The sequence below is a fragment of the Pezoporus occidentalis genome, unplaced genomic scaffold (genome assembly GCF_034315485.1).
Source record: "Pezoporus occidentalis ecotype Australia unplaced genomic scaffold, CSIRO_AGI_Poc_V1 ctg44, whole genome shotgun sequence".
NCBI lineage: Eukaryota > Metazoa > Chordata > Aves > Psittaciformes > Psittacidae > Pezoporus > Pezoporus occidentalis.
Genome location: NW_026915769.1, coordinates 3,923,319 through 3,940,935, shown reverse-complemented (window position 1 = coordinate 3,940,935; position 17,617 = coordinate 3,923,319). Strand labels below are relative to the sequence as shown.

Sequence of the window (17,617 nt, the reverse complement as noted above, 5' to 3'; positions counted from 1 at the left end):
AACCTCAATTTCATGATTCAGCATTTCTTTTGGCACTGAAATTATAGTAACAATTTAAAAGTAGGCTAAACAAGTCTGAGGGAATATGCTGGTAAGTGCAGGCTGGAGAGGGGGAAGTCCCTGGAAGTAATAATAAAAAACTTAAGACCCCCTCCACCTCCAATAATTGCAGTTTAATTCTTTTAATGAGGAATGTATTAAAGAACTTTACAAATGTATAATAACTGTAACATCCTTACAATGCCTTCTGAGGCAGATATGATCATGCTTCTTTTCTGGATGAAAATACAATCCTTTGACCAAGGCCTGCTCCAAAAACAATGTCAGACCAAACAATACACTCCTTAACCTAATTATGAGACAGTAGCAATGTATATAGAGGAAGCAACTAAACTGAGAATTATATGTGGGGTAGATACTCTGGCCAATTCTTTCTTGCTGTCTGGTGTCTAAAAAGTCATAAGTTTTTGCTGCTTAACTTGAGATAATAGTGGAAACTGTGGGGGCTTAGCACTTTAAAAAATATGATGTCAGAAAGTTATCTATCTCATACCCTTTATAATAGATTTTATTATTTTTATTTTTGATTAAAAATATTTATGTAATATAAAAATATTTTTTATATATATTTTTTATCTGTAAGTTGGTCATGTGGGCTTAGTAAGTCAATGACTATTGGGCAGTCAGAAAACAGAACTATGGGGCTTGTGAATGTGTGCTGAACATCAACTTCAATTTTGCATGACTGTGCATGCCTGTTTCATAGGACCCAACCCTGTATTCCCTCAGGGTTAGGTTTTCCTAGAAGGGTCAGTGTCCGATACAGCAAAGCCAGCTGGGGGGGATGGGATAAGGATGCTGCAAAGCCTAAAACACACAGGAGAGCTGCTGCATATGCCATGCCAAGGAGGTGTTGCTGTCGGGGGGGGCCCTGGCTGTTGCTCTGCTCTGAAGAATGGCTGCAGAAATTCACCCTTTCCTCAGCTGACCTGCTGCCTGCTCACCCCAGCAGTGAGCTAGTGGCTGACTTGGCTTCCCTTCAGCCTACCTTAGGGGGAAGAACCATGGATTAAGCTGTAATGGCAGGGTCCCCTGTCCCTCTTGCATCTTCAGGTTACTTACTCTGTACAAGATATCTTTCCCTTTTCATAACTTTAAAGTCACAGAAGGGTCAGACCTGGATCCTAACATTGCAAAGGTCAGAGAATCTTATTTCGACATCAACCTCTTAATGTTGCTTTTTTTTTTTAAATGATTGTCGTGCCTTAAAAAGTCTTGATTTAAAGACATCATAATTTAAATATTTTATTCATTCAAGTAGAGGTGGTCCAGAAAGAAAAAATTGATCAAAACTTGCATCTTGGGGACTCAATGGTTCCAACCAGTGCTCCAGCTTTGTTGCTCAGTACCCAGAAGTAACGTGAACTAAAGCTACAGGTCTGAGTACTCCTGCTCCAAATGCTGTGAGTGGTTGGAGCTGCAGCTGCATTTTGTTCTTATTTTTTTTTAATAGGTAGTGCCACAAGACGTGCATGCTCTATGTTTGCAATACCTTGTCGCCATATCTATCAACGCCCTCGCCAAGCCATAAATAAAAAACCACAATTGGTGAATTTCTCATGGTTTGTTAACTTTGGAAAAGATGCACAAATACCTATTAAAGGCAGAATGAATCACCATGGAATTTCCATTCCACAGTAAACGTGCTATTTCATTTTGGCCAGGGAAAAGTTCTCCATTTCACCCTTTTTGCTCTGGCTTTAGTGTAGTTTATTGGAATGGCAAAATGAAACGCACTGATTTCATTGAAATGCAACATTTATGTAATTTTGCATTTACCTTTGTGATGAAGTTGATACATTCCTATAAAATTCTTTCATTTTGTTGTTCAGTCAGCATTTTCCAAAAGGAGCATTTCTAGAGGGAATTTTTTAACACTAAGAAGAAAGGCTTAAGTGAGTGCTCAAGATGGAGAGAAAGATAGTGGGGAAGACAGTCTGTATCCTGTTACTAACCTATTTATATATGGTGACTTCTGTTACTGTGAAACCACTTAAAACCAAGGTGCTGTGGCATGATCTGGGCAACTATCTTTACGTTACAGAGGCAGTCAACAACAGGATTTGATGGGCAAAGGAAATTACCCATATGATCTAATACTAGGCTGGAACAAGCTAAAGAGAGGAAAGGGTTTGTGGAGCTACTTTCTTGCAGGTGTTGAGAAACAGTGACGTTCTCATCACCCCAGCCAAAAAGCAGGATTGACAGCTGGGCAGCGTGGCAGGGGTTTTTCCAGGATTTGGTTGTGTAGCTGTCTCAGGATCCACTAGATCTTGCTGTATAAGTCTTGAACACAGCTATACCACTCTGGTCCTGCTGACTTGCTCAGAGCCAGTTGAAGCGTCACAGCATGGGCCTGGCTGGTACTCGGTAGATGTGACATGAGGCATCACTGAACATATAAGCAAGTTGTCTTGTTTTTTTCAAAGTATTACTACTTAAAATGTCACCTGTAAAGATGTAAAAAAATGAGCCTGTAAAGATGTTGAAAACTGAGCTGGAAAATGAAAAGTAAATAAGCTAAAGTGAAAACATATGGCAGGTGCAAGTTATATGCAAACTTTATAATGAATTCTGAAAATATACTTGAAGAATGAAAATTACAAATGTTTCTAGCCTGGATGGCACATATTAAGGATCCCTCCTGTATGCTCGATGATATTTGCCAGATCTAAAAGTACAATTATGCTGGTGAACTTTCATGAATCATGACTCAGTACCCTGAGTGTAATAATGGGTTGGTATCCTCAAGTCATTCTCTAAACTGTGCTTAACAGTTTCAAATGGGGGATGGATGAACTGGCTGTAGTAACTAAAATGCTGAACCTGAATCTATGGAAGCCATTCAAAGCAGACATGAGTTTCAGAGATCCGTGGATGATCAGATATCACAATTTTTTTTGCTTTTAAATGTCTTGCTTTCCACATCTCATCATCTGATGGGTCTGTGTAGGACTGGAAGCAAAAGTGCCCAAATTACATTTCTCTGTTGTTTCTGGCACAAATCAGATCAGGAATTATTGCAAGATTTCCAGCCCTTTTTTGCCAGACTGAGAGGTTGGGATAAGTTGGCGTAATTATAGGAACCCAACTTCCAGCCCTTGCCCTTTTGCCCAGAGCCTTGCCTGTCACATGGCAGCACGTGGCAAAAGCATTTAACAGCCTCAATTTGGTTATAACATTTCTTTCTGCTCTTTTTCTTCAGAGCTTTGTCATCTGTTGTGGCTTTAGGAGCTAATATCATCTGCAACAAAATCCCAGGCCTGGCCCCTCGGCAGCGAGCAATCTGCCAGAGCCGCCCCGATGCCATCATTGTGATTGGGGAAGGGGCACAAATGGGAATCAATGAGTGCCAGTACCAGTTTCGGTACGGGAGGTGGAACTGCTCTGCGCTTGGAGAGAAAACAGTCTTTGGACAAGAGCTTCGAGTAGGTAAGGGTGTCTCTAATATGGTGCTGAAGTGATGTGTTTGGGCTGGTTTTCTTTTTAGCTTTCTCACTGCAGTCTTGGAAAAGCTTATAACCTCCTGGTATTTGCCTACTGTAGTTCAACAGTGATGCTCCCGGAACAACTGCGGTCTGTATGTTTTCACTCATTGAAAAGTAACTGGCAAGAGGCACAAAATCTCTAGTGATCCGTAGATGAAGTCATTAATATTTGTCCAACTTCATACCCAGCAATGACCCAGATGCCTGCACAGGCATACAAGGACACTGTCATCACACTTTGTGAAAAATATTTCCAATTCTCATACTTTTAGAGGCTGCCATGATAACCATGGTACATATTATGACCAATAAAAAGGGAACTAGAATTAACTCTAAAAATCCCTCTGCAGACCTCCCAAAAGCTGAAGCAATGAGAGAGTCCGACTAACTGATGGTGTACAAGACACTAGCTTTACAGTACATGGCAGTGATACATATCCATTTTAGTGCTGCTAACATACTGTAAAGAAAATACTGCAGGTGATTTGAGGTAGGAAACCCAATCAAAAAAATAATACAGGACCCTGGCCTGACAAGCTGTTAGCTGGTAGAAGTTAAATTGATCCCTTTCCATTTATCCTGTATATGATATTATTTCATAGGGGAGATTATGCAAATTTTTCCAGTATTGAGATTATTATTTTCCTCATCACCCAGCTGAGTATCCTTAGCTTACTCCTGACCTTTCCTCTCTTTCCCAAGGGCTGCCCATTTACCCTTCCCTGTACTGTCTGCTGCTCAGTGTCAGGATAACATTTTGTAGTGTGTGGCTCTCACAAGGGTGCTCAGAGTGATATCTTCCGACTTCACAGTGGGGTTGTAGCCTGTTCTTATGTCTGATCCTTCTTAAGGTGACACCTTTTTCCCGAGTTCAATGGTTTGGGTGAGTCTTGTGCCTCCAACACAACTAAATGTGGTCAGACATAAGAATTCATTAAAACTGTGTGGAAAAAAGACATAACATTTCATCCCATCTGTGCAAAAAGGAAATGACTTACATGACACTTTGGTTGTTACTGGAGATCAAGGTTTTTTTTCTTTCCAACACCCTTGTGAAATGGACAGCAAAAGATGAGGTACACTTGACTCAGTGATCAAATTAAATACTTTTCAAAGAAAGTGCAAGTCTGAGAGTCTGGCTGAGGTCTGGGGTTTTTAAAGGCACAGTGGCCCAGCTGTAAAGTGTTATAATGAAATAAATCCATTAACATCAGGGAAACTGACCTACACCCATACAGAATCTGTCATATTCTGTGAGTATTACAGTATTCTGTAATACAGTATTCTGTGAATATTACTCCACACCAAATCACAGAAGTGGAGAGGGTTAAAACTAATAATAAAAAGACTGAGTAAACCAAATCAATTGCAAAAGAAAAGTCTGAACTTTCTGAACTTCAGGAAAAGAGTTAGGTAGAATTTGGTTTTGATTCTGTAAAGGTGGTGGTGAGGCCTTTGCTCATTAGTGTCTCTTCACCCATTTGTCCTAAGATATTTTAAATTCTGTTTAGATAACACTTCTTGTGTAACTTTTGTTTCTTAAAGAGTGTGAGTGGAACACATCAAACATTCTCAAGACAGCATGTACAGGAAATAACCTAACATTTGACTTTTACCTTCAACTTTAAGTGAATCAATGAAACATTTAGCAGGTTCTCTTGACTATGAGAAGCACAGGTCTGGTCCTCCTTGGTTGGTCTTATGCTTTCTTGTCTTAATTTGATGTCCAAACTGATGATGTTGTCAGAAAATACATAGCTGCTAAGCAGGCTAGCATTATAACTTTTCATGCTACGTTGTCTTGATCTGCCAAAGCTTGCAGCCATGCTCTGACCCTTGGACAAATAAATTCTCTTAACTTCAGTGATATCACTTATGTCCTTGAAGTGGCATACTCTGAAGGGTTATACCAGAGTCGGTGTCATCACTAAGATTCCTGGTGAAAAGGCTTTCATCACTTCTACTCTCTTCTTGAAGCTGAAAATCTTGTGGCACCTCATCAGTTCTGTCCTTGTACTCATGAGCAATAATCCTCTTCCCCAGGAACTCCTTTCATTCTCTGAAACCTTGAAAGTGAGTGCAGTCCAAATGCCTGAGGAGGACTACAAATCATGCCTTTGCTATAATTCTTAGCATTTCTATAGAAAATAAGATCTACAGGGAGCAAAAATTGTTTGGCATCAGGATGGACTGGCTATCAGGTTGGTCAGAGTATACATAGTTTGAAAAATCCCAGTGTTTTCTTGAGCCACTTTTCAGGCCATGTTTGCCAAAATGTTCACCATATTCTTGACCTCTTCACCGAACCTGGGTGGTTTCTTGGAAGTCTGAAATGACTGATGTGAAATTTGGTGGGTTCTTTTATGGCTTAACCCAAACACAGATGAAACTTGGCAGTTGCAGCTGAGTTCTGCTTTGACATTTGTTGGGTGTGAAACCACACATACTGTAGCGGATGGAGGAGGTTTACATGACCCCTGCCAGCTGAGCCAGATGAGTTCCATGCAGGTCTATAAAGGATCCCATAATCCACATGTCTTTATTTGTTTTATTAGTGGAGGAGCACCCAGAGATGATGTGGTCAGTATTTAGGAAAAGGACAGGGTTCAGGAAGTGGTGTTATTACACTGGGGGTGGGGAGGGAATAAAAAAAGGACAGAGCTAAAAAAAAAAAAACCCAAAACCCACTTAAAGGTACCAGATACTTGTAAGCATATATATTCACTTGTGTAACAAAACACATCTGCGTCTGACACGTACAGAAACACTAAACCAGACATTTGGTTCTGCCTGAAGAAACTGAAGAAAGGATTGACACTAAAAAAGACAGGCGTGTTTTTCACTTCACACCAAAGGAAAGCTCATTTAAATTATTCCCAGAACTGCTTAGGGATATGAATAATCATAGAATCATATCATAGTTTGGGTTAGAAAGAACCATTTTTATGGGAAAGAGGACCTACTCTTTAGCCACTAGGCCAAGGCTCTACCGCTAGCACTGACAAGTGCAGATTTACAGCTATTCTAATTTGCAACCCCACGCAACACTTCTCCCTCAAAATTAAAAAAGCAAACCTCCAGACTCACCCAACATGCGGCTTCTCCAACAGCTGTACATCTATTGCCAGTACCGTTTCCTGGGTGCCATTATGCTCCAACCATGCATGTCTTCCAGCCACACCAAGCAGCAGCCAGAAGGCATGACAGAAGAGCAAATGTCAATCCTTGTGACTTCTGGGGATCCTACTATGCCAGAGGAATCCCCTGTGAGTTACCTAAGCTGGATTAGTGATGAGCTATTTTTTCAAAGTGAATGAGGGCTGTACCACCTATACAGTATCTGGGAGTCTGTACTAAAAACAGTTAAAATAAATAGTTTGGAGGACAGAATAACAACTGCAGAAATTATGTTAGGCATCGGGTATTCATTTTGGTATAAAAGATTTATAGCAGTCAAGACAAAAAGTGACAGAGAGATACAAATTAGTAGCATGAACAAAGGATGTAGCATGGAATGAATTAGCCAAGCATTGTGTTTAGCTTTATTTGGTATATTTATAGCTGGGAACTTTTCTGTAGTCTTGCCATCCCCAAAGAAAAGTCATTACTACATTCACTTGACCCATCCTGTTCCTGTACATGCTTGTATTTGTCACCTTCCTGCGCTCAGTTTTCATGCCAGCTTCTCATATAAGGTCATCTTTTCCACTCTCCAACCATTCCTCTGGCTGTAAGCCTCTTTAAAAAATTACTTCTGTAAAGATAACCTCTTGGGTTCAAAAATTAATTGGTTAACGATATATCAATTGTTATTATTGATGAGTTGAAAGAAAATTGTCCTAACTTTTTGAAGGCAAGGACTCAGATCTAGAAAGCAAAGCCTCTGGTTGTATCAGGTTATTGATGCAAAAGAGCACTAGAGACTGGTGCCTATTCCCACAAATGATGGCTGAAACAATCTATCATGTAAGTAGCTCTAAAAGTTACAGATAATAACAGTTGGGAGCAAATAACTCCACACAAAAAAGTAAGGATTGCAGCTTCTGAAATATGGAGTCAGAATCACTCATGGAACTGAAATCTGCTGTTGTTCCTTGACAGTGGATTATGCTGGCTTATTATTTGTGCATTGACAATTTCTGCTGAAAGTCTCCAAATTGATGTGCATATAAACAGACTGCTCTTACTAGTGCCAAATCCAGGGCAAAAATGAGGTGTTTTGAGAAACAAAGCTGTCAAGATATAAAAAGTAATCTGTAGATACCTCCTTTTCAGACACATGATGTGGAAAATGATCATGATTTAGTAGTATTCATTTGGCTGTACCATTGATTTGGCAAATTGTTGAACTGGACACCTGACAGGGAAGAATCAACAGATAGAAAAAACCCAAGAGTTCTGATTATTATTATTATTTTTTTAACCTTTGATGTTTTATATTGATCTGTATTTTTCTGGCACGTTGAAAGGCTGCATCTGAAGTGATGCTACCAGCCTGCTTGCTGTGTGAAGTTTAGGAGAGCAATGTCTTAAGCAGCTTCCTGTAACCACACATTTGCTCAGCTTTTGATCCGTGTTCCAGGCAGAAAAGATGAGGGGTGGGAGAGAAAAATACAGTTTTAAAGGCTGACAAAATCTGTTCATGGATTTTATTAACTCACAGGTGAAGAAGACTGCAAATAATTTTGAGAAAGACAATCAGAAAATAAAGTTGGACTTCATGGTTATATACAAGCATGCACTTGTACACATGCACACATAAAGTGCTAAGAAGACAGCATACATTTGAACAGAAGACCAAGAAAGGGAGGGGAACATCTTCTCAAAGAAAGATACTCATTAAAAAAAGTGATTCCATTTATATTTGCATGGGAAGCAGGTAACTAGTCCACATTGGATCCCAGTGTTTTAGCTGCAGGCCTGAAAGTACAAGGGAATTGGGCATGAAAGATACGTATACAATGGTGTTGTGGAGAAATGGTTGGCATCTTATCATACATGCTGAGGGGGTGTCAGCCAGTAAATTATTCTTGGTTCAGGCCATATATAGGCTTAATTAAATTTGGATTCGCACTTGTATGAATCTAGTCATTTTTAGTCTGGGCTATAATGGTGGTTTAACCGAGATGCCAATGTTCATAAACACTTCCTACCAAAAATGGGAGGAGTAGACAGGCTCATTATTGTCCAAAAATGGAAATTTGCATCCAAGCAGATACATTAATCTAGCACAGTACTGTCTAGCATGGTATGAGTTGGCCAACTTGGAAAGCTTCTCTTTCAGTACGAGCAGAAAACTTCCAATACATGAAGACAGGCGGCATTCTTAGGAATGCTTTACAACCATACTTGTGCTTTAATGCTATCAGCAAATCAATAAAGGGAACTATAAATGAATCCAGATAGTTTGCCTAAAGTAAGTACATTTCTATCTCAGTTTTTGCCTTTCTTTCCTCCTTCCATTTCTTTTCTTTTACTTTATGTTCTCATTTTCTAATTTTTAAATCGATTTATGCTCTTAGTTATGTATTTATTAATACTTAGTAATATTCATATATCAGGTTGACTGTATGTTTATAATTCTAACATCTGTGTGTTTATTATGGGAAAATCTATCTTTACGGACTTGCATTATATCCAATAAAAACAATATGGGGGAAAGAAAGGAATCATACAGCTGGAAACAATTTGGAGGGGGAAAACTAGTTGGAATTAGGTTATTTTAAATATGATACAGAGCAGGGTACACACTTCACTGACGGAAAGGCAGTAATTATCTTTGTCATAGCAGTAGGTGCTATGATTGCTTTAGGTATTTGTCAGTTACCGTGAACCTCAATTGCACAGTGGCTTTTGATTCAACATTGGAAAAATTTCTGGGGTTTTGTTATCACATAGTATGGTCCCAGACAACAATGATGTCCTTTGAGCGTTGAAGCAACTGATCAGAAAGAAACTTGTTTTCAGTAATTTGAACTGGATGACTGCGTTGGTACTAGGATATAGTAAAAGCATTCCGGTGTGAGAGGTGGCTTCTCAGGGGATGGCATTGGCTTTCAACTCCTAGTGCAGCAGGCTGCCTGGGATGCCAGGAGAGAAGTGCACAGGATGCATTCAATCAGCTGAAATCTGTATATGGACTAGGACTGAAATCTGTATATGGACTAGGACTGTGTGCAAATTCCATATGATCACATAGGATCAATAAAACCTGGGACTTCATTACTCACATGCCTACCTTGGAGTGACTGCTGATGTCCATTTCACGAAGTGTCATGTGAACCCATTGCATTTGCAAGTGTGATTTAGTTAAACTACTAGATGCTATAAATACCATGGCTAATTTAATGAGCTGTGGCTTATGCAAGGGTAGTTTTTAATAGAAGCATACTACTATATCACAGGATGTATAGTTCTTCATAATTTAGAGACAGCGTTTTCTCATTATTAGGCTGAATAAAAGTAAAAAACCCAAGACATGCATAGTGAACCACCACTGATACCAGCTGGGTAACTGAGAGGCAGGCAGAGGCAACTCATAGAAGCAAACGCCCACCAAATCTGACTATGTGCTAAGTATGCTTATTTTGCAGGGAAGATTTATCACACTGCAAACACTTGTTGCAAAGCCATCTCTTAAAATGCCTCAGAGCATTCCTTTTCACAACTGACGTGTTGTTGCTGGAAGGAGAAACAAAAATATCCTTAACCTTAAGGATATCCTGTATATTTGTTCTAGCTTATTAGATATATATTATTGTAGAAGGACTTCAGTTATTTCAGTGACTATCCCACATGTTGCCTTACTAAGGTAGAAAGGCCATTTCTGGAACAAAGCTGGCTATTCTGCATAAAGACCCATAGAATCATAGAATAATTCGGGTTGGAAGAGGCCTTCAAAGGTCATCTAGTCCAACCCCCTGCAATGAACACACCCTTATGTCAGATACCCTAGAGACTGTAAGGTAAGTACTATGAGGCATCCAAACTGCCTTATGAGGACAGTTTTTTTCAATACAATTCATCTTAACAGAAAGTTAAACAGTGGGAAAAAAGCTGCAATATAATCTAGTAGTTACAAGGTAAAGTAAATTCGATTGCTATTTTAGTTTGCTTTATCACCTTTAGAGGAAATTAAGGAGTTGATTCAAAGAGTTCATTCTGACTATTGAATGGTGGATATGATTTTTACTATCACAAGTAGCAAAGCAAGACTGTAACCCAAGTCCGAATAAGAAAATAAACTTCCCAGCTGGCAGTAGCTGAGTTTGGAAAGGATTGGTAAAAAAGTTATAAATTCTTAGCACAGTAGTTGATTCATATTATTTTGACTGAGGAGACAGCCTCCACACTGAGAGTGGTAGGTTCAGACTCATCTTCATTTTAGTAGTTTTCTGTTACTTGGAGGTTTTTAGAAAAATAAGAATATATTTCTATTCTAAGGAAGCACTGTTGTTAAAAGAAATAAATACACTATTTTGAGACGATGGACGATTCCCAGCTTAGTGAAACAATTTGAAATTCGTAGATGAAAATTTCTTTGTACTTTAAAAATTTCTTAGATGCCAGAGCCTGATAAGTATCTGGTGAGGCTTTCACATTGTTTTCAAAGCACTCTGTAAATCATAGATGAAGAGATAAATGTGAATGGGCAGTACCAATTGTAGTTTATGAGTTGACAGGTATAAATTTTGTTTGACTGCTAGAAAAGATGTAATTTTGCTACATCAATATTATCATCTAGATCTCCTTTTCTTTGTCTCTCTCTATATGCCTAGCATATATAATATGTATCATATAATAATCTCCAACCATGAATAGACAAATTTTTATATTCCCCAATTGATGTTCTCTACTCTCTAGCCTTTTTGTAAAGTACAACTGTCTAGTTTAAGTGTATCTCAGTTGTGTTTTCTTTTTACTCAAGGGTCATGAGTTGGAAGAAAAAATATAAGTTCTCTCAAATTAAAATGTTATTGCTGGCATTTAAATATTTACCTCTTTGGCAGCAGGCTTGCTTTAAAAGGCAGACATCCTTATTCTAAACATAGCACTAATATGTTAATACAATTATTTAACAAATTCTGCATGGCTTGCAACTGGATGAGAAATGGTAGATGTTGACCTGAACAAAATCTGGAATTTCTATCCTGAGGGAAGTGCTACCTTCTAAAACTTCTGTTTCATTCCATTTTAATTCAAAAATGAAGATTTTCTTGGAATGGATCCTTTTCTGTAGACATTTTTAAACTAAAAGGCACTGACGTACTTGACTCTGAACAATATGATTTCTCTTCGTTAGAGCACTTAATTTTAAATCAGTTAACTTCACTGATGTAAATAGATGCAAGGAACTGAAACTGGAGAAACTCAAGCCTCTCTATCTGTCTCATGATCTCTTGCATGCTTCCATAGATATTCTAATCTATATGGTTTAATAACACACTGCATGGCTTAATAAGAGACATCACATAGCATGACACGCTGTCATCTTGTGACCTTAAGCCCCAGGTGTCTCAAAAAACAATAGACAGATGTGGGGATGCAGTTTAATACTGTGTTTCAAGGGTTCCAATCTAAGCCTTTTTTTTTTACTAAATGAAATAGCTCCATTTAAGTGTCAGTACGGAAAAGAAATATTTTGTTGGAGAAGGGTGGGTACTTTGGGTTTTTGGCATTCCGAGACCATCCTAATAAATATATAATTAGCTGTAGGGGAAAAGGGTACTGTTATGTATAATGGGGCTTTATAGACTGTCTGTAAGGACCTGTATCTCTGACCATTTGCTCAGCATTCACTAGAGGAAAAATCCTCATTTTCTCTTGCTTTTAACTTCGTCTTTAGCTACTCAGGATAAAATTTTCCATGCTAATTTTCTGGTTTGCCTTGGGATGAGTGAGTCAGAGGTCCTGTGGAAAAGATAGTATGCAAATTCTAGGCTATTAGTTAATTGAATACTGTACCAAAATTTGGCTACACAGGGCTAATTTGCATACCAACATTAATTTGGGCACTTCCTTACTTCCAGCTTCCACACTTGGAACATTAATGTTCTTTTAATGTAATTTTTTTCATGTCACTCTGTAATAAAATTGCTGTCTGTAAATGCTCCATAGCATGCTTGACTCAGTTACCACCAGTGTCCAGGTCCTGTTGGTCAATGACTTACAATATAATGCATGCTTAAAACAGGAAGGCAAATAACATTTAAAGTTAAATAAAGTGGTGCTGGGCTTAATCCAAAATGATGGGGGTCAAATTCTGATCCTATTGCTGTCAGTAGATGTTTTGCCACTGCTTTCACCAGAGCCAGGATTTTAATAGCACTAAAAAAGTCTCCTGGCTTTTGTGTACAAGCAGAAGTTCAAAGTGGAGCTGCTTCTCATAGGAAGGACTCAGCTAAAAACTAATTAGCTAAATGGAAATCAGCTATAAAATGTTTGACTTTTTTAAAGCACAGAGCGACTTTGCAGACAGGCAGGTGCTGCCAAGTCTTGCCACTGAAAGGAAAGGTCTTTATGTAAGATGACAGGTACTGTGGGACAGCAGCTAAGCTGCTGGTATGCGATCCTGTGATAACTTGGGGTTCTAATGACTTTGAGATTCCTTGAGCTTTACTACTGCGGTTAGCTATGTTGTCAAAATCTCTTCCCTAGAATTACAGATGATAGGTTTGGTCGTCTAGTTCAACCTCTAGATCAAGCAGGACAGGCTAAACATAACATTAGACTTCAGAGTTACATGTGTAGCAGCATCCCTCCCTTTCCTCCCTTGTTTTTTGGGATACATTCTGTTTGGTAAACCATCTGTTTCTAAATTGAAAAGCTTGAAATGCACAGAGAGGCATTTACAAACATTACGAAAAACACAGCATTTGTTGATCTGTACATTTTGGTTTGCAAGCAAATGTTTTAGCATTCAGGTTTAGCTAGCCAATCCGTGCAGTTTGCTCTCTTGCCTCCAGTCACGAGCAATTTCTTTCTCTAATGAAGTAGCTGGAGTATCCTAAAATATTACATCTGACAAATACCTTATTTTCTAATTGACAAAATTTCCTTCTTGAGTATCGTGCGTGACTTTTAAACATTGGATTAAATTACCCGTGACGGTAGCGTATTTCTTACTGCAATATTGTATGTCCGTAACTGTGAAGTACAATATTATTGTTACTGATATGAGTCAAATTAAGATGAAAGAAATCAAGCAAGCAAGCAAGAGGACTATATAATTTATTATTTGGAGGTTTGAATAAAATGAATCTAACGTGGTAGTGGTAAAGTATTTCTTCTCTCAGGATTCAAACTGGCCAACAACTTTACTCATACTCTCTGCTTAACTTTAAACCCTACACTTTAAGTCCTATTAAAGAGGCTTTGAAAGTGGTTTGTTTTAAATGCATGCCTGGATATTCTGCAGAACACAGAGTCATAGTGAAAGCCAGCATGCAAGACTGAGGTGATGATGGGTCCTTCAGCTAGTAAAAACTGTTGCACCTATGCAGTTTTGATCAGATTTAGCTTTAGGATTGAAGTGTATCTACATGACTTTTAGCCACATGTGCAATCTGTTGCTATCTCTAATGCTCTCTCCACTGCAGAGGTTCAATCTCTGTTTTCTGGGATTATGAAAGAAAGCAGATTCCTAATACTTAACCAGTGTTGCTGTAAGAAGTGTGTTTGGATTACTGAGGAGTCTTTAAGTAGTCTTCTTTCACCCCAGAAGGCTCACTGGTGCACTGGGAGAAGACACTTTCATCTCTAGATAGAAGTTCAACAGACATGGTCTTAATTGCTGTAGACCGGAAAACTCTATTCAAGCTGCTGAAATGAAAAAAGTTTACTCATGCATCATGATTTATTTTTACCTGTTCACTGATTTCTTCATGACTACATGGAAACTTGCTTTCTGCCTGATTCAGCTCCCACTCATCCTGTTCAGAAGAGGTCTCTATGCAAAGACCCATTTGACATGGTCAGCGCAACCTTACAGTTTCTGAAGGGAATGGTACAAGAGGTAACAGTGATTTCTGTCACTGTTGCTGAACTAAAGGGCTTCAGACAAAGGCAGAAAAATGAGGAGCCCCTTCCTCACTTCTTTCCTTTGGCCCAGTTTCATACCACATAGCTCCAGGCATTTACACGAGATGTCTAAGATAGGAACCTAGTCAGCCTGTATTCCTTGTATGGTCAAAGAAGAGAGAGAAGCACTTCCAGAGGATGATTTGGATCTTAATTTGACTGCATGACTGTCCCTGTTGACTATCCTGGGAGCTTAGATTCCCTGTTTATGTATCAAGTTTGTTAATATCTAATTTTTGTTTGACTGTGAAATTTTTCCGCCTCTCCATGTATGTTTCTTAGGGGAGCATGTGGTCCTCTCATAAAGTCATACCTGCTCTCCCCGCATAGCAGACATGGAAACTTGATCTTCATTTAAAGTCCTAGTTATTCTTGGTACTCATTCACCAGTCGTACCTGCAAAATTTGCCTTAGCTGACGACTTTCAGACAGATACTGGCTAAAAAAAAGAAAAAAAAGCTGCAACCACAGACATAACTCCACCAGTGCTATTTGGAAATTTAAGAACAAGTGGGAGTCCAAAATTACCACCAGATGGTGCACCTATTTAGCAAGTGACAGAGACATGTTCCACAAGAAAGGGTAGCCACAGCCTCCAGCAACCCATCAAGTTGCTTCCCCTGCTGTTTATTCTCAGCTAAGATATAAAGTGAATGTGTTTGAAACATGGACCTGCAGGTCATACTATTCTGTTACATTTAATATGGAGTATGTTTTCAATCTCCGTGATGGAAGCCTTTCAGCTGCCTGGCTAGGGACCTGAGGAAGTAGGAAAAGTCTAGCAGATCTATGACTACACATAAAGGAAGAAGGAAAGAAAATGAGGGGCCAAGAGCAGGAAAAATTGGTGATGGTGAAGGGCAGTGAGAAGGCTCCAAAATTAGAAGTGGTCACCACAGAACATTTATGCACTGCTGTTTCATTAAGTTGGCTAGTTCTGGCTATTAATGGTAGGTAGCTGGGAGAAGGTTGAGGTCAGTGCATTTCTGAAGGATAGTCTTGACGTCTAAGTATTTTGGAAAACTGCCAGTGCCAGTATCCCAGGAGAAAACACATGGGGTATTCTATTAACTGCATTAAAAAGGTGGTAAACTTTCCTAAACAGTGAAGTGTTTTTTATTCTCTAGCTGCTTCTCATTCCTAAGGACTTGGTAGTCCATACTCAGGGAAAGATCAGCAAAAATGGATAAGCATATATTTCTGCCATATTTCTCACAAGACCATGTGATTCAGCTGGATTTGCTGTAAATCAGTCCATTATCATGTGTAGGACATGAGTAGGCCTTTCTTCCCATTCCACTGTACTTGTTTTGAAGAAGATTCTAAAGTAATATCTAGGTTCTTGGCAATCCTTTTTCATGAACATTATAAAACTGATGCAGAAGAAAATACTGTGAGTCTCTCATTCATTTGCATAGGTGTATCTTTTAGTGCTTTTTATTGTTTTGGCATGTTTTAAAGGGTGCTGCAAATAGAATTTACCATATTGCTAGAGAATGATTAATTAGAAAGGTTGTACTTTTAATTGCAACTTGATCAGTAAAGAAACATTCGAACTGAAAATTTCCTCCTAGCAAAAATGAAAACATTTGGGTATTCTTTAACCTGAAAAGTACTCATTCAGAATGGATAAAATAATTCTTCATTCTCTTTGTCCAAGCTGAGAGGAAGGCGTCACCTCAAGAAGCTCAATATAATTCCCCTCCTATCATTTTTCACATACCCTGTGGCTCCTAGTTCTATGTGAGAACTATCATTTTATGGTTAAAGCATGGACCAGGAGATAATGGACTTGGACTCTGTTCTCAGCTGTGCTATATACTTTTCTTGTGACCCTAGGAAAATCATTTCATACCTTGCTGTCTGGAGACTAAAGATGACTAATTTTAGTGGGGAATTGAAAGGCTTAATTAATGTGGACTAGCCTTCACTTAAGCATTTGTGAGATACTTTGGGATCCTCAAACATAAATGGTTGCTGTTAAAGTCTTCTTATCCAAACAGGAAGCAAAGAACATAAATGTTGTGTAGGGATCTGGTCTTCTAGAAAGCAAGTCCACGCCTGCAAAAAGACCACACTGAAACATCTCAGTAGAACATGCCTGGTAATATTATTAGCTTAATTTGCATATGAAGGAAGTTTGGAAATGTCAGGCAGCTATCCACAGAGCCTAAACTCAAATTTCAAATAGAGAAAATACTTATGTGTTCAGTACTTACATGTAACATGAAAAAAGAGAATAAAGCCCACAGCGAGAGTAACTGCTGGTTACTTACTGTGTGCTGGCTGTATGTGTGCTGTGATTCTTTGAGTAAATCTGCCTGTCCAAGACCCTCTTTTTCTAGCTACTGGTGCACAGTGACATCCTGACACCAGCAATGGGGCTTGAATATTTTTTCCCTCCTTCCCTTTCTTTTTCTCCTTGCTGTCTCCCATTTTCTTTCATTTCAGCAGTTCAGTAATGCTGAAACCAAGTTCCCTTCCCTTTTGTTTGCTTTTCCCTTGTCTATTGATCAATCATGTTGCTTTATTACAGACTCTGTAGTATTAACTACAGCATAAACAGAAGCTCTTAGTAGGAGAGCTAGTTGGGATTTCCCTGCCCTCTTACACAACTGAAGTTTCTGCAGCACCACTTTCTTGTTTGTTTTCAGGGATTAGTGGCAATATTCCACATACTGCTGACATAATGAGGCATAAGCTTCGCTCAGAGAAGGCAAGGCACCACTGATTTTTAAAAGACCCTAGACTGCTGTGCTACTAAAGATGGGCATGGAAAGTTTGGAAGGCAGCAGACTTTCAGACCACTGACCACTCAGATCTGAGTGGCACTAAGATTGCTGATGGGTTTTTGCACAGCATGAACTGTTTCCATGAACACTATGTCCTGCTCAAAGTTAAATTCAAAGTGTCTGTATGGAATATCTCATATGCATGTGTGTGCTGTCACTTTGCGTTAGTCAGAGGAACATGACATCATGTGATAGGCA

At 38.9% G+C, this 17,617-nt stretch overlaps 1 protein-coding gene across 5 annotated transcripts in view; it reads left to right on the top strand.

Moving 5' to 3' along the window:
• Positions 1 to 17,617, top strand: part of WNT7B (Wnt family member 7B) — a 96,396-nt gene that overhangs the window by 50,791 nt on the left and 27,988 nt on the right. For all 5 annotated transcript variants that reach the window (XM_062634937.1, XM_062634936.1, XM_062634940.1 and 2 more), the window contains exon 2: positions 3,266 to 3,492. In XM_062634937.1, coding sequence (XP_062490921.1) covers positions 3,266 to 3,492 — 227 coding nt within the window. The remainder of the gene's footprint in view (positions 1 to 3,265; positions 3,493 to 17,617) is intronic.